A 22,755-nucleotide genomic window follows, 5' to 3' on the forward strand; every position below is an offset into this window, starting at 1 on the left:
AATTCAGTCAATCGAGTCACCATCATTGCTACAGGCCTACTCATTAGCTTGTTGAGCCTAAATATTCCTCTCTTTTTAAAAAGTGATCATTTATACTCAGGTTTGAACTTGAGACAAAAAAAAAAAAAAAAAAAAAAAAAAAAAAAAAAAAAGGGTGCTTCTATCTTCTCAAGGTCCACCTCTGTTGAGCCTTCGCATCTCTACTTCAAATAAAACAAAAAAAAAATCCACATGTAAATAAGTCAAATCTATGCGTAAGCCCTAGAAGTTGGTTACACCTGCGGGAGGATATTAAAAGAATACTATACTTATTTCTCATCGGTTGTGTAAGGATCCCCGGAGGGATCTAAATGATCCTGGACTACTCCACCCACCCATTGCTTAAAATTTTGAATTGAATATTCATATTATTTCAATAAATATCTAGCTAGTTGAGGTATAAGCAATTTTTGCTGATTTTTTATTTTTTTGAAGAGTTCGTTTGAGGTGCGCGCACTCGTCTAACTAAGGTTGCTCCATTATACCTCCTTAATTCTTTTAAGGTTGCACAAAAATATGACCATGTTAATATCTTCCAATGGAGAAGAACTTTGTGCATTTTTTAAATGGTGTATATATATATATATATATCCACACACACACTAATTAATCATAATGAGGAAAAAACCAAGAAAGGTGAAACGAGTAAAAGGCAAAGCATTGATGTGGCGAGTGATGTCGATCTGTCATAACTCCGCGCCGAATATTTGTTTTCCGATCATTTGTATCTTCCGAACAATTTAACCCTAATTCAGTTACTGTAACATGACAATAATTTATTTATTGTAATTTTCATGTTAGAGAGAGTAAAATTCTAGCCATTCGTTAAAATAACCAAATAAAGTAATGGCAATGATTAAGTGGAAAATGAGTAACCACATGGCCGAAGGACCAACTTCATATCATTGTCTTGGAAGTTGGGAGCATCCATTTAAACTCACTGAACTTGGTGAATGCGTAGTTGGATTCTGAAAAAGTATGTACGGTATTGCACTTCTTATGAATGATAAAAATGATTTAGTACAATTATAAAGACAACCCACCAACAACGTTAGTACAGAATTACAAATATTTTCATGACATAATAACTACTCATTAATAATGCCACCAATAAATTATTTTTCTTTCAACACACTTTAATTTAGGAACCATCTTAGCGTGGATGACAGGGTTAGGTGGACCCATGCACACCCCATATATTAGAAGTTGGTATATATATAAAAACACATGAAAGAGGTCATGATATGAAGAAGGGTAAATGAGTGTGAATTATATCCAGTATCAGATCATATATATCAAAAAAACACCTTGCATTTATATCTCAAAAAAAAAAAAAAAACATCACACTAACTTGTGCTAAGAATTCATCCGTGCAAAGATGAATGAAAAAGTGAACTAACTATGCACTCAAAGCCGTTTAAATTGATTTTGTGAGAGCAATGATAGTGTTTGAGTTGTAAAATATGTGCAAGTGATGACAGCATAATTCCGTCATTTATAATCCTTGCTTTTTGCCTAAACAATTTGGGATGGACTTGCATTCTTAAGGAAGCAAACAATAGATGGACGTTAAGAGTCCACTGACATAAACAACAGGTCTAGAAATCACCTTGAGAGAGGGACAAAGTTTTGTTAGAAGGTCAGATCTATGAAAGTTGTAAGATAGTGATAACACTTCATTTATGCCGAGTTGCAGACACTTGGAACAGTGAGTGATGTAGTGATAAACTAAATGTCCAAAAACAGCAAATTAATAGAACCTTGATGAAACTCAGAAAATAGCTACATTTAAGTATGAATATTAATAAAGCAATTCGTTCATAGGCCGAAAGTCTGAAACCATGTCTTTGTCAATGTTACACATTCTAAAATTATAGAAGAGCTCTTCCTTAATTAATGTCATGCTTTCAGACCCACAAAAATATAATGACATATTTAAGACCACATTTCCAAAAAAATCTTCTTTTCTTCCTTAGGTGTTCCCCGTCAAACAGTGCAACACAAACAAGATTGTTTTAGCAGAACCGGTTTGAAAGTTCTATAACATCTCCTCCTTTCTAACTGGAATACTGTGAAATACATCTTACCAGCATATACTCACATCAATAGTCTCTAAACAATGTTTCTCTTTCCAGTTAGTCTCTCAAAAACACCCTAGAAGAACGTAAAGTTGCATGTTTTAAGGGAAATTTAGAGGATTTCAGGTTTGTAACTGAGAAAAAGATGATTGATTACATGTTAGAGGTTAAGACATGATAATAGACACTCAATCTCGGAGTTTGTTTCCAGCCAATTTTTGCAAACTCTAGTTCATTACTTGCTTGTGACACCAATATTTAGTCGAGACGAGACCTATATTTCCAGCTACCTTTTGTTTGGAAGACGTTGAGCACTCTTCCGGTCCCATTCCTGCTTAGAGATTTCTAAACTCTTAAGAGGTTTAGTTTGCAAGAAATGATAGAGTAACTCACAGTCGAATCAAGACTATTCAGAAACACAAGCACCGGTATCTTCTCATCTTATATATGTTTCTCCTCCAAAAGAAGATAACAAGAGATGATGCTGATAAGGAGATTTTTTCCAAGTAACTACTGATCAAGATAGAACAAGGATTACGTTATGATACGAGGCTCTTATGAACAATAGAACACGGATGCAAACAAAGTTGTACATGTCTATTAGCTAAATTGTACTGTTCAATGAATCATCATATAATATCATCTAGAGAGTAACAGATTATAGGATGAAGTCATATTTCAGCCTTGACAAAATAAAGGGACAAAAACCAATTGAAGAGCATAATTCAAACAATTACCAAGTATAGTTTTGGCTAATTTAACAGCCTTCAGATGTGAATACAAGGGAATCATAATAGAAGTTTCAATCATGTACAGGATGCATTGTCATTTCTTCATTCAATCTAATAAAATGAAGCATGCATTGGACAGGCATAATTACAGAATGTTACTCTTGCATTTAGTACCCTTCAGGAAGGAGACATCAACAACTGATGAATTAGCTACTGCCAAACTTGGCCTGCTGTGAATTAAGTTGCTCGTGAATGTAGCGAAATTTCTCTTTAAGCTTTTGTACCTACAAATTTTGTCAAGGTTTAGGAAACCAAAAGGGAGAAAGAACTCCAAAATTGACAAATACACAGGAAAGAGGAGAATAGATACCCTTTTTAGCTCAATTTCAGTTTGCCGCTTGTCTTGCGCTACTGAATGTCGCAGGTTAGTGATGTCAAAAACATTATCTAAATCATCTTCAAAAGCAGATTCTAAGTCCTCACGAAGCATTGCAGGCAACTTGTCAACAACGGGCATGAGGAGAAAACAGTTGAACTGCAGATAACAACAATTTCTTAGAATACAAACAAAAAGAGGAAGTAGAAGCAACCAAACTTAACATGAATTGATTTTGCAACAAGCAAACGATCAAACATAATTGAATTGCATTTGCTCCAATATAGAAGGATGATACAACCTCTAGGGATAGGGGCCAAGCTGGTGTCTGATACTCTGATTAGCAAGTTAGTGATATCACTCAGACTTCCATATAACTACTAGTAGCAATTTAATGGTAAGATAGTATTAACAATTTACTTGGGATTAAGACTTAAGTCCCCTTTTCTTTTTTAAAGATTAAAAGTCTGAATCTTACACAGATATTGTCTATAAATTTGACATTTAAGATTGTTTGTTTTCTCGACATCTGAATGCATATAATTTATCTGAATCATTAAGATCTCAACTCATTAAATATTCTCGTAGCCATGGATATTTAGTTCTGCTGAGAAAAGCGTACCTTTAGTTCTGTTGATGCCAGGAAGTATTCTCTTATGCCATGAAATATTTGTTGAACCAAGGCATAAACAATTCTTTCAGAAGAAGGGGCAAGCCTCCTGTTCCAAAGTGTGCTATCTAAAAGGTCAGCCAGTCTTGTTTCTGTTGTCTGAGTAGTCATATTTGAATCATTCCCTGAAGCCAAATGACTAAGCTTTACATCTGTCCTGGGCTTAACATCCTGCTTGTTATCGCTGGCTACAGACACAGTTGACAAATCTTGAGAAAGACCATTAGATGTGGAATTACCAATAATGGCAGACTGCTCAGATCCACCAAATGAATCTAGGAATTGACGTAATCCTGCCCGATTCTGAAAGGAAAACAGTACAGATGCAGATACATTAGACCAGCAAAGATTTATAGGAGGAAGACAGTGAACAGATTATTACTAAAGCAAATGATGCATGGCAGCCACTATGTTTACCTCATATATTCACTAATCCTATCAATTCAAACAACTATGAAACCCAAAGATCGATGAAAGATATAGTTCATGGGTCAACGACCATTAAATTTTAATTTACATGCAGTAAGCTGACCTTATTGTGGAGGGACCATGACACATAGCGGGTGGTGCTCACTAAATCCTCCATGCACCTGAAACACACATAAACAATAAAAGACTAGCTATTAATCAAATTCTGAACTAAAGCATTTTTCTTGGCATATCTGAAATGCACACGAGAAGTATCTTGTCTGAGCATGAAAATGAAGTTTCAGAGCTCGTGCTGCAAAAAGGTGAGGAGATACAAAACCAAGAATGCATAATGGGGACCACAAATATAAAATTGTAAGGATAGAGATTTCGAAGACATTCATTCTTATAAACTGGTAAGCTCACTGGGATATCTGGAAGCACAAAAGTTAGTAATGACAAGAATTGAAATTTAGATCCTGGTGTTATCAAAAGAGAAAACAGAGATAACAAGCTTACCAAGATAAAAGTATTTTTATTCAAACACACTAAGTTTACACCACCTTATGTTATGGAACATAATAGTTACAATAAAACTGATAGAAAGAGGAGGGGGAATCGAGTAAATTATCTCAAGATATTGAAGTCTGATATCTTAGACACAGTCAATGATAACCATCACAAATTAAAGAAACTAAAAGAAAAAAAAAGAAAAAAAAGCTAGGATCATTTGGGTTTAGACAGTTGGAGCAGAAGAACCTTATGAACACCACAAGCTATTCTACACAACGATGATTGGCAAAAGTAATTTGAATATATGAGTATAGATGGAGAAAATCATTTACTTTTCACGGCATGATTTTTCAGTGGATTCTGCAAAATTGTTGAAGGCATCTGCTACACGCCTCAGAAATACATCATGGCCACTCAGGTACTCCCCTTCTTTCTGTGGAAACAAGTCAAACACCAAAGCATTAGTTTTCAGAGGAACATGATGACATTACTTGCATGAATCTTCAAATATTGCAAGGGAAGAACAGCAAACAAGCAATACAAAAGTAATTTGTACCTGAAGAAGATAAACAGCAATTGGAAGTAACCGTTTCAGAATGTGCGATAATCTGCAACCCAACTGTAAACAAACGATGGCAGACTTGGTTAACTTACATAAACATGGGAGAGTAATAAGAAGAATGAAATGATAATAGAAAAAGCAAGAAAATTTACTGAGATTATTATAGATCTGTAACATGCCTAAAACTTTTATTCCTGATGAATTTTCTCCAGCCAACTTCATCAAATATCATTTTGCAACATATCATAACTGATGCACAGCTCGTGATCTCCAACTAAAAATGTTTTATTCATAGAGGAATTACATGTTTGTTACAAGCTACAATATAGACGGACATTTAAAATTTGCGACACATTCTCTTTCTTTCCCTAGCCCATATTACATATCCCAACTTCTTCTTGGCACATGACAAATTGAGAAACTGACTGCTATATTTAATGTAGGGATCTATATTCTCAGAGTCTACCCATATGGGGAGGTGTTTTGGAAAAGAAGGTGGCTTAGGGGCGGAGATGATTGATATTTAAGTATCCAATGCAAATATGAACGGTGTGAAGATTTTTCACCCTAGTGCTGTAGTCATAACTGCCACATCATAAGTTCTAGAAGAAACAACTATCTTAGTCTCTCATTGAGATATGGTTCTCTCACAAAAACTTAGAATACTTGTCTAGCCCTACCCCTACATAACTTAGCTGAGACTTGAATCAATTCACCATCTAGCATATATGAATTACAGATGATTTAACTCCATAACAGATAACAATTAGAAATTACAGAATATTCAGAAAATAATAAAAAATAAAAAATAGCACTAAGTTACCTGATGAAGGAAAGGTTCAAATGTATCACGAGCCTTGGCAACAGCAATTACACAGGCTGTTCTAAATGCTCAATGTTTCAAGCAAGGTGAAACAAGAAATTAGTAAACAGGGATCAGAGAATAAAAGGCAAACCTAGACATTAAATGTAAAATCGTGCTTTCAAGTGAACTCCAAGTGTATAGGCACCTGGAATAATTAGTTCCATCATGAATGTCTTCAACTCCACATGCATTCACTATTTCTTCCCGTGTAATTGGGGGGCATTTGATTCCTCCAACAACAAAACGAAACTCAGCCATTGCACGATGATATTGGGCACCTCCATAAAGACGCATACCTGCATTCTGCAAGGGATAACAATAACTTCACAAATAGCAATTTTGACGAAACTCCTGGTAAAGCCTTTTGCTAGAAGTCTAGATAGAATTGTCTTAGTCGATAACATAGCTAGTAAGCAGATAATTAAGACATGTTGAAAGTGATTCACTCTCCTCTTTCAGCTCCAATTTAAACAAATACTCCTAGTAAACAGCTTTGAAGATGAAAAATTGAATGACTTGTGGAAACAGCTTAGGAACCAGCATCTAATATTTACTAGGGAACTGCTAAAGTGTTTCAATCTTGTAAACAACACCTACAGAACAAACAAAGTGGTCTAATGTATGCAATTTGCTTCCCATTGAGACCAATTAAATGACCCAATCTCGCCTCAAGGATATAAGAATCACTGGAAGGACAATACATGATGTGCCTCAAGCAGCTGTCGCATGTGCATTGCATGTCTAAGTATCCACTTCCAAATTTTTTAATCTAACCACGGGATTAAAAACTATTCAAAATTTACAAATAAATAAATGCTTACAGGTATCAGTTTGTGTGGGAACTGAAGACCATCAGATCCAATAAATGCCCCTCCATTGACCCTCTCATCTTGTAGGGTTTCCCCTGCACCCATACACAGAGTTGAGTTTGCTGAAACAAACATATATTAAGTAGGCTTCTGCCTCCAAAAATATTAGAAGTGTGCAGTTTGACTTTATCATAAAAAACACCTTTTCCAATTGGGTTAATTCGGTCAGTTTCGCTCCTGTTGTTACGGTTCACTTTCCATCTTTTTAAATAACCAAAATACCGGAAACCCCAATTAAAATATCACAAGATAGAATAATACATCTATTTATTCTATACATACACACACACGCATAGAATATTCACTGAGCCTACTGGCCACAGCCCAGTAGGGTTTCTCATTTCCTACTCTACTACTTTCCTTGGTTTCCTAGTCCAAAGTTCCAGTCACTCTTTAATGTCACTCTGCCACTTTAACTTTGTTTCTTTAGTCTTTCAGACTTTCACTCCTTGACTACTTAGTTTCAGTTTTGACCTCTTCATTTTTTGTTTCATGCTGCTGCTGCTGCTGCCCATGCACTCTCTGCTGAGTGCTCACCCTCATTAACTTTGTTTCTTTAGTCTTTCAGACTTTCACTCCTTGACTTCTTAGTTTCAGTTTTGACCTCTTCATTTTTTTGTTTCATGATGCTGCTGCTGCTAGTAGATAGTCTCGTTATCCGTTCTTATTAGTAGTCGCAGTATCGCAATATAATTTCTTGTGCTCCGATTTATGCTATTATCTGCTATTTCCTGTGGTATCTGTGTCGATTGCATTATTTTATTTTATATTATTGCTTTTCCATGTCGCTTTGATTTTCCTAGCCTTATCTGACTTTTTTTATGCTTTTATGCTTTTCTTGAGCCGAGGGTCTTTCGGAAACAGCCATCCTACCTTGGTAGTAGTAAGGTCTGCGTACACTCTACCCTCCCCAGACCCCACGATGTGGGATTTCACTGGGTTGTTGTTGTTGTTGTTGTTGTTGTATGATGCTGCTGCTGCTGCCCATGCACTCTCTGCTGAGTGCTCACCCTCATGGACCTTGATCCTAGTCTCATAGCCATCGGCTATGGAGTAATGGCAGAAGGCCAGCCGCCCAGTCGTGCTTATTTTATGCGAGTTTTTTGTTTCCTTTTTTTTTTTTTTCAATGTCATTTTCAATATTCTTTATGAATATTTAAGAAAATGAATATTGGGCTCAACTCAACCCCAAAATTAGTTCATGATGTGAGAATTGTCCAAGACTATATAAAGATACTATGGCCCATACTTTCAGCCAATGCGGCACTCTAACACCCTTTCTTTTCCCCTCCACCCCTATACAAACACTAAGGAAGGGACATCTCACACGTGGATAACGTAATAGGGGGGTCCAACTTTGGGTAACTCAATACTAGGGATGGGTCTGACTCTAATACCAGTTTAACTGCATATTGGTTGAGGATATGGTTGTAAGTCTCTTTGTATGGTGTTTGATAATTCACACTTTATGGGCTAGTTTTTAAGGTTAAGTCTAAGGTCCTTTTTCTTTCCATGATTTCAAAGCAGACAGAGGTGCTGAGTTCAATTCACACCGTCGCCATTATCAAAATGAACTTCTAAGTACTTTTTTTATAAGGTAAAACAAACTTCTAAATAATTTGCCGATGAAAAAGAATTATGCCCGTACGACGTACGTGACGGAACGTGTTGCACATCTAACATAAATAACTATCCATATAATAGGTCCCCTCTCTAACAGCTTAACATTTGGTAAGGAGGACACACCAATTAAACAAGAATTAAGTCATAGCTTTAATCATAGAACTTTTAAGTGCTAATACTAAGTAGGGCTCCTCAGAGTAAACTACTGCGTTTAAGCCCTGAAGCGAGGCTCAAAACATGTTGAGCGCTTCACCTCGCTTTATGTGCGCTTCAATGTCATCATCAAGGCTCTAAGACATACTTTTCCTTGTCAATGAGCCTCTCTTGGAGAGGTGACACTAGATGATTACTATTTGTCCATACATTTGTTATTCATGCTTATTATTATTAATCTTGGACTAAACATATATATATTTGTATTTTTGCACCATTGCGCTTTTTTTCATTAAAGCCCATGCTTTATTTGCGCTTTGCACTTAAAGCCCCAGCTGACCTTAGAGCTTTTTTGCGCTTTTCACTTTTGATAACACTGCTTAAGATATGGTCCACAAGCCTTTTAAAGTTTATGATTACTTTGTGACATGTTATTTTTATTCTGCTGTAGAATTAGTTAATCTTCAAGCTGGTATATTCATTACATGCATTTTTCCTGTTAACTGAGTAAGAATTATTAGTTGGTTGTAGAAACAAAAGTGAGAAGACAGTAGAATTTTAAAACATAAGAATTACAAAGTGAGATTTGAGGCAACTAAAGAAAGCCAGAAAAAGAGACCCAAATCAAACTAAATGGAACCTAGCTAATAGTGTTAAGTTGTGGATTTTGACTAAAAACTTAGAACTAGACTGAATAAGCGGGACAGAAACAAATAACATGAAATCTAAAATTAAATACTCCATATAGTCAGTTCAATTTTGCATTTCCAACCTTCTCGTTCTTGAAAGTCTGCACATCTAAAATCTTCAATTTTATGAAAATGGCATTCCAAGATACAAAATTTTAGGCAAGTTACTTTGCAGAAAATGATTTACACTTCCAGTGAACTCCATATTAAGGAATCATCTCCAGAGAAAGACAAATGATCATTGGAGAGGAGAAGAAAAGTAAAGAAAATATGGTCACTCTTGGTTTAAGAAAGAAAAGTAAAGAAAATATGGTCACTCTTGGTTTATGTCAAGAAAGAAACTTCATTTGCTAAAATTGAAAGTAACATCAGGTAATGCTTTTAAAAGATACAGCCTTTATAGATCAGAACACCAAGCTGGGTCATAATTTACCGAATTTGTCTGGTGGTGCAATAACCGTTCCTTTCAACAGCAGTGACAACTGAGAAACAATCAAATTTCAGTCAGGGTGGCTTATCTACCAAAACAACGTCAATTAACTTTTAAGAATAAGCTAACGGTAAGACCAAAGTGAACAGTAAGAACCATTAGGCAAGCAAAAGAACCATGACCGGTGTATAAACTAAATTGGACCACTTGAAGGATGGCCTTTCCCCTCACTATAAAAGAAGAAAGATATTGTGTGATGAAGATAGAATTTAGGCATATACTGGTTTGGGACAAACTTTACACCTTGGTCAGAAATAGATCATGGAAAGTTCTTCCTTTCTCCTTCAGTTTTGCTTCATTCAAAGAGCTGGAACAGACGAATAAATATCAAATTGGAAAAGTATATAAAGATAACAGAGATACATTAAATATTCTTGCCAGGACAAATGACAATAGATCCCTCTATGAACAGTTAAGATGAAATATGCATCATTGCCACGTAAAATTGTCCCTTCCGCATTATCCAGCCTAAGAGAGTAGCTGCAAACCTGAGTTGTTGATCTAATTCACTCAGCTTTCTAGTGCTGCTCCGGTACTCTTTCTCGAGGAGGGGAATTATTGATGGCACACTGTCCATGTACCTGGGTAGCATTACATTTCGAAGGTTAAAGTTTCAGAATCTAATGAGAGATCAAATGAAAGACTTGAGGCATACCAAAGGAGAAAAAAATGTACCTTTTCAGGAGCAACTCCTCCAAGAACAGCCTAAGGCTGTTAACACCTATTCTGCTTCTTTCGTGCTTTGAAAGTGCTCTGCCCAACTTATCCTCTAACGCTACTAAATCTTCCACCTCCCTTGATGAAATAGCCTGTCAATCACAGTAATAAAAATGCATTCCACAGGATATTGCAACCTAGATCTATTCATCCAAATTCAACATGGAATCATAATGGTAAACCTGTCAAACAGATTCATATAATTTGTTTATTTTTCTTTCTAACCGTAAATGTACACCCCAAGTAAATAGTTCATCAGATTTTGTTATAATTGATTCAGGCTCATCTGCAGCTTTTTGAACTGCCGCTAACAAGATCTAAGTAGCTCCTACAATAACGTAACACACTTGAAACGGTAAAATAATCCTGAATTTGCTGGTAACCTAGAGAAAGGAAGACGCAGAGCCTGGGACGTGCTTCGCTAGCCATCATGATTTGGTCTTGTGGAAAGAGAAACAAAAGAGCTTTTAAGGGGATGGAAAATGACTTTGTACACTTGAGAAAGAATCTTTTATTCGTAGTTTTTGGTGCACCCATGAAATTCCTCTTTGTGTTGAAGATTGGATGTCATTTTTAGACAACCATATCATGGTGTAGGTTCTTTAATTTTCAGCATACAGGGATAAAAATTACTTTATCAAAAAATAAAAATTGGCAAAAGACTACTAATCAAAAAGGTAGCTCGCTGCACGAAGCATTGCATTCATCCAGGGTCCGGGGAAGTGCCCCCCCCCCCCCCCCCCAAGGCATCAGTGGCTCAGATCCGTGACTTATAGGTTACAAGGAGACAACTTTACCTTTTCCAAGGATCCCCCTTCAGAAGACTACTAATAAAAAAAAAAAATGCAGAAAACCTTTCCTGATAACATGCATTGTGATATCAACACCTAAGTTGCTCGGACACGGGTGCGGGTATCAGCAACGAGTGCGGGTATCCGCAACGGGTACGGATCCGAGTGTCTGATTCGGCAAAATCTAAATTTTAAGATCCAGGGGTGCGGATCCAGGTATGGATACGGGTGCAGGGATTCGGCTAAGAAAATTCAAAATTATAAAAATAGAGCTATAAAGAACACAAACCCTTGAATTCTTGGTTTCTCTCTGTTTCGCCTGGAACATGAAGCAACGAATATGAGACAAAAGGGCTATAATATTGAAGGTATGCCATTTCCCTTGTCTTAAATTTGTTTTATCTTTCTAAAGATTTTTAGCAAGAAGAAAGGGCTTCTTGTATTTCTGAATGAATATACAACCCATAAGAATGGGTACTTATACATGAGTTCTAAGACTAAATAAGGAAAGACAATATTACACAATCAATTCCTAATCATTTACATCAATACAATATATTCCTAAAATTAAGCTATCAATCTTAATCATTAATATCAAATCAACATCTCAATCTTAATCATTAATACCAAATCAACACTCCCCCTCAAGTTGGTGCAAAGATGTCGCACATGCCCAACTTGCAAACCAGTGTATGAAAAGTCCATTTGTTGAGGCCTTTAGTAAACACATCAGCTAGTTGTTTTTCTGATGACACGTGGAATAAACTCAAGACACCACCCGTGACTTTTTCTTTGATGAAGTGTCGATCAATTTCAACGTGCTTTGTTCGGTCATGCTGGACTGGATTTCGAGCTATACTGATTGCAGCCTTGTTGTCACAATACAAGGAAAGTTTCCTTTTTTCAGACAATCTCAATTCTCCTAGTAACTTTTGTAACCACAAAAGTTCGCAAACACCCTGGGCCATAGCTCTATATTCTGCCTCCGCACTTGATCTAGCAACTACACTTTGCTTCTTGCTTCTCCAAGTGACCAAGTTTCCTCCTACGAGTGTACAATAACCGGATGTAGACCTTCTGTCATCTAAAGATCCAGCCCAATCTGCATCAGTAAAGGCTTCTATTTGGAGGTGACCATGTCTGGAGTAAAGTAGACCTTTTCCTGGAGCAGACTTCAGATACCGCAAAATGTGAAAGACAGCTTGCATATGAGGATCTCGAGGATCATGCATAAACTGACTCACTAGGCTGACTGAATAGGCTATGTCTGGTCTAGTGTGAGAGAGATAAATGAGTCTTCCAACCAGCCTCTGATATCTCTCTTTATCAACTGACTTTCCAACTCCGCTTTGTAGTTTGTGATTGCTTTCAATGGGTGATTCTGCTGGTTTGCAACCTGTCATACCTGTTTCTTTCAAGAGATCCAGAATATACTTTCTTTGAGAAATAAAGATTCCTCTTTTTGATCTAGCAACTTCAATTCCCAAGAAGTACTGCAATTTTCCTAGATCCTTGATCTCAAATTCCTGTGCCAACAACTTCTTCAATCGGGTCATCTCCTCTTTGTCATCTCCTGTCATTACTATGTCATCAACATAAACTATGAGAAGAGTGAGTTTACCCTTTAAATGTCGTATAAAGAGGGTGTGATCCGCATTGCTTTGTTGGTAACCAAAGGAGATCATTGCTTTATAGAATCTGTCAAACCAAGCTCTAGGAGATTGCTTCAATCCGTACAAGGCTTTCTTCAGTCTGCATACCTTTCCTTGACTTTGTTTAGTACCAAAACCAGGAGGAATCTCCATGTACACCTCTTCTTCTAAGTCTCCATGAAGAAATGCATTCTTCACATCAAACTGTTGCAAGTCCCAGTCAAGATTAGCTGCACAAGATAGAAGAATTCTAATAGTATTCATTTTTGCAACAGGAGCAAATGTCTCTTGATAATCCACTCCAAAAGTCTGAGTGAATCCTTTAGCCACCAATCTTGCTTTGAACCTTTCAATGGAACCATCAGCTTTATGTTTTACAGTGAAGACCCATTTGCAACCAACCAACTTCTTGCCTGGTGGTGATGCGACAAGTTCCCAAGTCTCATTCTTTGATAAGGCCTTCATTTCTTCCATCATTGCTTGCTTCCACTTAGAATTCCGCAAAAGCTTCCCTCCAATTCTGGGGAATAGACACAGAAGAAATAGACAAGGCAAAGGCTCTATAGGAGGGCGATAAAGAATTATAGGAAACAAAGTTAGATAAAGGGTGTTTAGTGCAAGATCTGACTCCTTTCCTGTGAGCAATAGGCAAATCTAACTCATTAGGAAGTATAGATAACTCACCAGAAGAAGAAGGTTCGGCTTCGGCAGGTTGCATGATGGCTTCTTCTGCTCTATTTCTCCTTGAGTAAGTTATCAAATCAGGCCTATCCAAACGCCCAATAGTCTCCCCCTGAATTCTTTCTCTAATTTCACTTTCTCTTATGGCAGTAGTTTCAATAGTCTCCCCCTGAATTCTTTCTCCAATTTCACTTTCCCTTGTGGCAGTAGTTTCAACAATAGAACTAGGAAAACCCATCTCTTCTTCCTTATAATTCTCCCCCTGAAGAGGTGATGGTGTAATACTGAAATAGGGCTCAGATTCCCGAAAGGTAACATCCATACTGACAAAGAATCTCCTAGAAGGAGGGTGATAACATTTGTACCCTTTCTGTGTTGGAGAATACCCAATAAAGACACATTTAAGAGCTCTAGGTTCAAGTTTCCCAGAGTTCCTAGCGTGAACAAAGCAAACACACCCAAATATCTTTGGAGGAACAATATAGTCATTTTTACCCTTTAAAGCTTCTAAAGGACTCCGGAAATTAAGAGTTTTAAGTGGCATTCTATTGATGAGGTAGGCAGCTACTAGAATGGCATCCCCCCAGTAAGGCTTTGGCAGATTCATGGTAAACAAAAGGGATCTTGCTACTTCTAACAAATGCCTATTTTTTCTTTCAGCAACCCCATTTTGTGCACTAGTATAAGGACAACTAGTTTGATGGATTATCCCAAAAGACTCCAAGTAAGCTCCAAAAGTTTTATGCATGTATTCTGTGCCATTGTCAGTTCGAAATATCTTTATCTTAGCCTCAAACTGAGTACAAATCATCTTATGAAATGACTTAAAACAGGAGAAAACTTCACTTTTGGCTTTTAACAGATATACCCATGTCATTCTAGTGCAACAATCGATAAAAGTAACAAACCATCGACTACCAGACAAAGAAAGTGTTTGAGTAGGACCCCAGACATCAGAATGAATAGTCGAAAAGGGAATTGTGCTTTTATTGTCACTCAGAGGATAAGAGTTTTTAGTGTGCTTGGCATATTCACATGCATCACAAGACAAAGATTCAAAGTCAGTTCTAGAAAATAAACCAGGGTATAACTTTTTTAAAGCAAAAAAAAATGGGTGTCCCAACCGTCTATGCCACTGTATTATTTCTCGGTTAACATCCTTATTTCCTACAAAAAAGGCCTGACCAGAGTCTCGAGTTCCATCGATCAAATATAAGCCATCATGCAATCTACCGCTGCCAATCTTCTTCCCTGTATGAAGGTCTTCAAAAACACAATAATCAGGAAATAATCTGACACTACAGTTTAGTTCTTTGGTGATAGCGCTAACAGATAATAGGTTAATAGAAAAATCAGGCACATGAAGAATGGATGATAAGGTAATATCAGGAGTACAAAAGATTGAACCTGTTCCAGAGACAGGGGTTAGGGAGCCATTGGCTATTCTGACATAATCCCCTTTGGGACTAGGAGAGTAATTTTGAAGGCCTTTAGAAGAGCCTGTCATGTGTCTATTCGCACCAGAATCAATAATCCAACAATTAAGCTGAGCATTAAAAGCAATATCTGACTGCACATAATTGGGGCTAGCAACACTAGAAGAGTCAAGTTTGTTCAGAAGATGGCGAAGATGTTGAACTTCATCTTGAGACAAAGTCTCTCCGGAAGTGGTGTTACCCATATTATCTGGATGGGAAGGGTTAGAATAGGCCTACGACCCGAGAACTGAAAAAAAAAAATCAGAAAAAAATCGTCGGAAAGTTGGCTGCCGCGCCGGAATCCTAATTCCGGTGATCGGAAAAAATCAAAACTGATAGGGATAGGCTCAGAATGTTCCAGCGACCCCAACAGAGAAAAATAATCCAGAAACGAACTGAACGGGAGGAGTTTTTTGTGCAGACAGCCACAAAGAGAGAGAGAAACTCGACCTCTTTGATAAAACACGGAACCCTAGTGCTGCGAGGGAGAAAACTCACCTCAAAAAGGCAGCAATGGCTCTGATACCATAAAGATTTTTAGCAAGAAGAAAGGGCTTCTTGTATTTCTGAATGAATATACAACCCATAAGAATGGGTACTTATACATGAGTTCTAAGACTAAATAAGGAAAGACAATATTACACAATCAATTCCTAATCATTTACATCAATACAATATATTCCTAAAATTAAGCTATCAATCTTAATCATCAATATCAAATCAACATCTCAATCTTAATCATTAATACCAAATCAACACTTTCATTCTGATAAATCAAAATCTCAATTTTCCCCCTAAATTTGTCCATGGACTCCGGTCAAAGTATCCGAAGTTGGTTGACCGTATCCGAGACGTATCCCACACCCGCACCCGTCCCGTGTCGAGACGGGTGCGGCTAAAAAAACGAAGAATCCGCGCAACTTAGATCAACACCATGTTATACAGAACCAATGGTGAGAGACTTTGTCAGACTGTATTATAACATGCATTTTATCTAGAGATTCTCAAGTTATTGCAGGACTGATACTAAAAAGAACCTTTTCAAAGTCACACAAACCACATCACAAGTTTAACATAAATCGTTGTTGTATTCTTGAAAATAGGTTGGAATTGCATATGTGCTCTTTACAGTTGGATTAGTTAATTGACCAGCAGCTCGCTCACCAATTCCCAGATGTGCACTATGTTTTGGTGTTCTGCTACAAACGATTATTGATACAACCAAGGAACTGAAAGTCAATATTGCACTCTCCTTAGTCATCGTTTTCTGTGAAGAGCCGAAAAAACCAAAATCAAATGGTACACGGTGAAGTATCACAAAATCTCTACTACATACTTAATGATCTTTTACTTGGTCAACATGGATTTTTTACCCTTAGCGCTCCCAACCACACGAGAAGGAGTTAACTTGGAGAAAGCCCGGTCACACTCAGTAATCCTATGAAATGCCAAAATGAACCCAGATTGAAATACAGTTTGTTTTTCACTCAAAGATGCAGCACCAATTTCAAGTAATGTTCCCCCATTATGGTATCTTTTTCATAGAAAAAAAAAAAAAACCATACGAACATGGGGCTTGAGAGGTCAGAAATTGAACCTGTTTGAACTCATCATTGGATCTGAAAACTGATTCAGCTCCTAAACCAACTCTCCCAGAAGGGACAGATGTAAAAAAAGGAGAATCACCCAACATAAATCCATCAAGTGTACTTGCTGGTGGCGACAGGAAAACTTCCACATCAGAAGCTCGTGCAAACTGAGGTATTTTGGTATCAAGCTTCGTTGCAACAACCACAGTCCTTGAAAGCTCAGGATCAATCTGTTTTATGATTCCACACATGAAAAAAGTAAAGCCTTCATAGAAAACACTCAAGAGCACACAAACATCTGAACATGCTGCGTTTTACAAGGTGACATGGAAAAGCATCAATCTTCATAGATTTATTTCAACCAGTTCGGCATATAAACAGGGGTTTTACCTTCATTTTTACCAGCACATTTCATACTGTAGTAAAAAATGTGCAAAATTTAGGCTATAACTTATCAGGTGCAAAATTATAACAAATTAGGATTAAACAGGCACTACCTGCATTACTACCCTTCTCGTAGTTGCATTGCTCCAATCATTACAATCTTCAAGGCACAGTATAATGAATTCTCTGTGCTGCATTTTGGCTCGCACCAACGACTCCACTGCACGAGCTTGAGCCTACAATGTATATGGTCTCAAGATTCAAATAATTGTGTTTTTCATATTTTACAATTTTTAAAATGATGGCAAAAAATTGGACCTGTAAAGCCCGATTTTTCCGACTAGGTGCTGGAGCAACAAGTCCTGGAGTGTCAATGATAGTAAGGTTGGGGCAATATTTGTATTCTATTTTGATGATTATCTCTTTTGCAGAAAACTGACATGTTTCCTTCTCCAACCTCATATTTTCAGCCTCAATATATGCCTACAAGAAAAATATGATCAGGAAAAACTTACTCCTTTATGCCGGTATTTGACTAGCACAAGTATAAGGAAAAACTTTTAACACAAACTAAATAATATGCAATGTTACGCCAAACCCTTAAATAAACAGCATGTCCTTATATATTTCTTCTCTCTCTTTTCTTACTGGTCTTATCTTCCTAATAAATGGGCTTGGAGGATATTACAATTGCAATTCCTTATTGCAGCTCATGTGCTTGGCAGATCTTGAATATGATTTTGTCAACCCTTATGATTCAGCATTTCGGATTAACAGAGTAGTGGTGCCAGAATTTGCTCTTCAAGGAGCGCTGTGCTTCCTACATCTTGTGACAGGGCATTGGTTGGTGTTTCTGATATGTCTGCCATACTTATATTATAATATCAAAGTGTAAGCATCTATTAGTGAAACATGTAGAAATTCGTTGCATGTGACAGTTGTTAATCACTTTTAACTGTTTCTTAGCACTGGCATCTCAACATATAATCTGACAACTGATGTTAACCCTTGATCAGCTATATCGATCGCTGCACTTGGTAGATGTAATTGAGATTTTCAATCAGCTTCCGTGGGAAAAGAAGATACGGTTGTATAAGCTTGGATACGTTGTGATACTTCTTGCCTTTTCGATATTCTGGTACGGTGTCAGCAAGAAGCTGCTAGTCCTCATCTCTGAAACAACTCGTAAACCTAATTTTATCATTAGTTTGTTGTAGCTCATGACTAATCTTGTTTGTGATTTTAGGATGGTTTGGAGCATTGTGGATGAATGAAGTAGAATTTGATACAACCTTAGGAGAACCACATCCCAAAAGCTAGCTATTGAGGTGGGAGAGCCAAAGCTATATAATTCCCACATCATCTTCCTATTTAACCGATGTGGGACTCAAGTACCATTCCTTGTAATAATATCATAACAAACCACCACGCTCCGCATCGCGTCCTCGACGGCTGTGCACTAGATATTACTAGCCCCAGGCGAACACTGCCATAGCGGCTTCACCATTGGCACGACGGCCACGAAGGGCAGTGAGTGGCCCTGATACCAATGATAGTTGAATTGCAGGAACTATGATTGCTCAAGGATTCAGAAGTTAAGTCAGGAACTATACAGAATAGTTCGAGAAGATAACCTAATCTATGGAAGGAAAGAGATGAGTTTAGAAGTAGATTTGTATTTAGACAAAGTGTAAATGTATATTGATGATTCTCAATGTAATGTGTCGAAGCCTATATATCTGAATTACAATGAAAGAACATAGTCGGATACTTCTAACTAACAATTCAACTAATCAACTAACTAACAATGCTGACTAGGATGTTGACTCAGCTCAATTACAATATTCTGATGCCAGAATTGCTGCTGTCTCTGAGGGTTTGTAATCTTTCTCAACTACTCCTAACAAGTTTAACTAAGATGGGAATGATAAGATTAAATAGTTTTCAAGTATATACAATTGTGACTATCTTTTTAGACAAACTAAAAAGGAAAGTGTGCAAATGAGGCATAAAATGAGACAGAAAGAGTAACTAGGATATAAACTACTCCCTCCATCTCAAATTATTTGTCGTGCATTCTAAAAATAGTTGTCTCAAATTATTTGTCATTTTAAAAGTTCAAGAAGAATGTATTATTCTTTTTCCATTTTACCCTTAGTAGTAATTGTTATTGAAGATTACAAACACCCGCAATTATGGGGAGATGAGTGACACATAGATAAATATTAAATGAAGAGATATTATATCTTAAAACATAAATAATGGCAAAATAGTCAAACCCCTCCTAATTACTATTCACTCAGTCCCAATTTAGGTGACTTACTTTCCTTTTTGGTCTATCCCATAAAGAATGTCTCTTTCTATATTTAGTAAGTTGATAATTTAAACATCGGCAAGTTTTAAACCACAAGATTAAAATGACATTTTAGTGCATTACACACATCTTTTAAGACCACGAGATTCAAAAGTCCCTTTTTACGTTCTTTTAACTTCGGTCAAACTAAGACAATTGAATTGGAACGGAGGGAGTAATATTTTCTTAAGGGCATGTAACGGAGAAACACATAATTTGAGACGGAGGAACTACTGCCCCAAAACACACACACACAACAACAACAACAACAACAACAACAACAAACACACATTCATAATAACATAATCTTGATTACCTGAATTTCTTGTAGCGATTTTTCCTGAGAAACAGAGGGGTCAGAATCATTCAAGAGATGACAAAGTGGAGTATCAAACTCGGGGTTATATTTCATATGAAGTGTAATAGGTCTACGAGTCTTAGTTCCACCACCAACATGATTAAACTGAAACCCCATTAGAGCCTCCACTAATGCGCTTTTCCCATCAGTTTGGTGACCAACTACCAACACTGCAGGTGCATCAAATGGAGTGTCGAATTCTTGAGCTAAACCGTGTAGCTCATTGTATGCCTCGTATAGCCTCCATTGTCCTTCCAATTCTGGTGTACTTTCTTGGCCCGCCATTTTTTTAAGGGAGTAGTGAGTTGATTCGAGTGTGCGACTGACTATTTTGTGAAGCTTTTATCTCAATTGGGAAAATGGTGGAATGCTTGGGCTGTGCTTTCTTTTTCTTTAGTTGGGCCAAGAAAGGAAAGTCTGGTTTGGATCTTTCCCTTCCTGCTGTTTTTTCAAATGGTTTTCTTTATTGAAAAAGACAAAAGAGGAATAATCAATAAAGCAAACCAAGTTCTTTTTTCTTTTTTCTTCTTCCTTTCTTTTGGGAAGTTTAATTAAGAGAGAGGCTGTGATTAGGAATAAAGAGAATGAAATGAGGAAAGAAAGAAACACAATCACATACTATATAGTAAAATTTGAAAGAAAAAATATGGAAAATATTTAGACTGTATTTATAATACACAGCCATAGTTGCAAAAAATTACGAAACACAGCTACATTTAGGGTTTTGGGGTAAATACACAATACACGCGCGTAACTGTATGCGCTAATACAGCTCTTTCGCGTGATTTCAGCTGATATCCGCCTGATACAACTGATATTCACCATATAATATAGCTCTTTCCCTAATATAACTGATGATACATATCTTCCGCCTGATTCAATACTTGTAGTTATATTTTGTAATTACACTCTATAGTATAGCTATTTATGAAATATTCTGTTTTATGTGGATCAAGTGAAGTGCATTAAAGATGAGCATGGAAAAGTATTGGTAGAGGAGACTCTCATTAAACAGAGATGGCAGTCATATTTTCACAAACTCTTGAATGAAGAAGGGGAGAGAGACATCGTGTTGGGAGATTTGGAGCATACAGGGAGGCGTCACGATTTTGGGTATTGCAGGAGTATTAAGGTCGAGGAGGTTAAGGGTGCTGTCCGTAGGATGCGCAGGGGAAGAGCGACCGGACCTGACGAGATCCCTGGGGAATTTTGGAAGAGCGCGAGCTCGGCAGGTTTGGAGTGGCTGACTAGGTTGTTTAATGTCATCTTTAAGACGGCAACGATGCCCGAAGAATGGAGGTCGAGCGTAATGATCCCTCTATACAAAAACAAGGGGGATGTCCAGAATTGCGAAAACTATAGAGGTATCAAGCTACTAAGCCATACTATGAAAGTGTGGGAAAGAGTGGTGGAGATGAGGGTGAGGAGAGGCGTGTCTATTTCAGAGAACCAGTTCAGATTTATGCCGGGACGCTCAACTACAGAAGCCATTCATCTTGTGAGGAGACTGGTGGAGCAGTATAGGGAGAGGAAAAGGGACTTGCATATGGTATTCATCGACCTAGAAAAGTCTTACGATAAAGTTCCAAGAGAAATCCTATGGAGATGTTTGGAGGCTAAAGGTGTACCTGTAGCATACATTAGGGTGATCAAGGACATGTATGAGGAAGCCAAAACTAGAGTAAGGACAGTAGGAGGGGACTCAGAGCACTTTCCAGTTGTGATGGGGTTGCATCAAGGATCAGCTCTTAGTCCGTTTTTATTTGCCTTGGTGATGGATAGATTGACGCGACAAATTCAAGGTGAGGTGCCATGGTGTATGCTTTTCGCGGACGACATAGTCCTGATCGATGAGACTCGTAGCGGAATTAACGCTAAGTTGGAGGATTGGAGACATACCTTGGAGTCTAAAGGATTTAAGCTGAGTAGGACCAAGACAGAGTACTTAGAGTGTAAGTTCAGTGAGACACCCCAGGAGGTTGGTGTGGAAGTTAGGCTTGGTGCTCAGGCCATCCAAAAGAAAAGTAGTTTCAAGTACCTTGGGTCTATCATGCAAAGCAGCGGGGAGATTGACGATGATGTCACACATCGTATTGGGGTAGGGTGGATGAAATGGAGGCTAGCTTCAAGAGTGCTATGTGACAAGAAGGTGCCACCACAACTGAAGGGCAAGTTCTACAGAGTGGTGGTTAGACCGGCTATGTTGTATGGGGCGGAGTGTTGGCCAGTTAAGATCTCTCACGTTCAAAAGATGAAAGTTGTCGAGATGAGAATGTTGAGATGGGTGTGTGGGCACACTAGGAGCGATAGGATTAGAAATGAGGCTATTCGGGATAAGGTGGGAGTGGCCTCGGTGGAAGACAAGATGCGGGAAATGCGACTGAGATGGTTTGGGCATGTGAAGAGGAGAGACATAGATGCCCCAGTGCGGAGGTGTGAGAGGTTAGCCATGGATGGTTTCAGAAGAGGTAGGGGTAGGCCAAAGAAATATTGGGGAGAGGTGATTAGACAGGACATGACGCAGTTACAGCTTACCGAGGACATGACCTTAGATAGGAAGGTGTGGAGGACCCACATTAGGGTAGAAGGCTAGTATATAAGTCTCGTTATCTTTCCTTATTAGTAGGCGCATTAGCGCATTATAATTTCTTGTGCTTTGATTTATGTTATTATTTGCTACTTTCTG

The 22,755-nt window shown here is 37.7% G+C and overlaps 1 protein-coding gene across 2 annotated transcripts; it reads right to left on the reverse strand.

Annotated features, from left to right (window-relative positions):
- Window positions 1–2,828: 2,828 nt before the first annotated feature.
- On the reverse strand, window positions 2,829–20,612 carry LOC132606401 (dynamin-like protein ARC5). 2 transcript variants are annotated; one of them, XM_060319877.1, is made up of 18 exons: window positions 20,028–20,612; window positions 17,677–17,841; window positions 17,472–17,594; window positions 16,983–17,204; window positions 10,742–10,875; window positions 10,555–10,647; window positions 10,310–10,373; window positions 10,010–10,058; window positions 7,064–7,146; window positions 6,388–6,545; window positions 6,201–6,261; window positions 5,372–5,434; window positions 5,148–5,248; window positions 4,427–4,484; window positions 4,134–4,197; window positions 3,847–4,019; window positions 3,219–3,383; window positions 2,829–3,132 (listed from the first exon to the last, which is right to left on the reverse strand). In XM_060319877.1, exons 1-18 carry the CDS (start codon window positions 20,352–20,354, stop codon window positions 3,055–3,057), a joined length of 2,181 nt encoding a protein of 726 aa, XP_060175860.1. In that variant the 5' UTR covers window positions 20,355–20,612; the 3' UTR covers window positions 2,829–3,054. The 2 variants fall into 2 exon arrangements, with proteins under 2 accessions (XP_060175860.1, XP_060175859.1); XM_060319876.1 differs by having other exon boundaries at window positions 3,847–4,197; window positions 20,028–20,610.
- Window positions 20,613–22,755: the final 2,143 nt, after the last annotated feature.

The sequence above is a fragment of the Lycium barbarum genome, chromosome 8 (assembly GCF_019175385.1).
Source record: "Lycium barbarum isolate Lr01 chromosome 8, ASM1917538v2, whole genome shotgun sequence".
NCBI classification, from domain to species: domain Eukaryota; kingdom Viridiplantae; phylum Streptophyta; class Magnoliopsida; order Solanales; family Solanaceae; genus Lycium; species Lycium barbarum.

Coding starts and splice junctions, on each gene's coding strand:
- LOC132606401 (XM_060319876.1), bottom strand. CDS start 20,354: ATGGCGGGCCAAGAAAGTACACCAGAATTGGAAGGACAATGGAGGCTA. Junction 17,595..17,676: donor GGAAAAATCGGGCTTTACAG/GTCCAATTTTTT, acceptor TATACATTGTAG/GCTCAAGCTCGTGCAGTGGA. Junction 4,198..4,426: donor CATGGTCCCTCCACAATAAG/GTCAGCTTACTG, acceptor TTTTCCTTTCAG/AATCGGGCAGGATTACGTCA.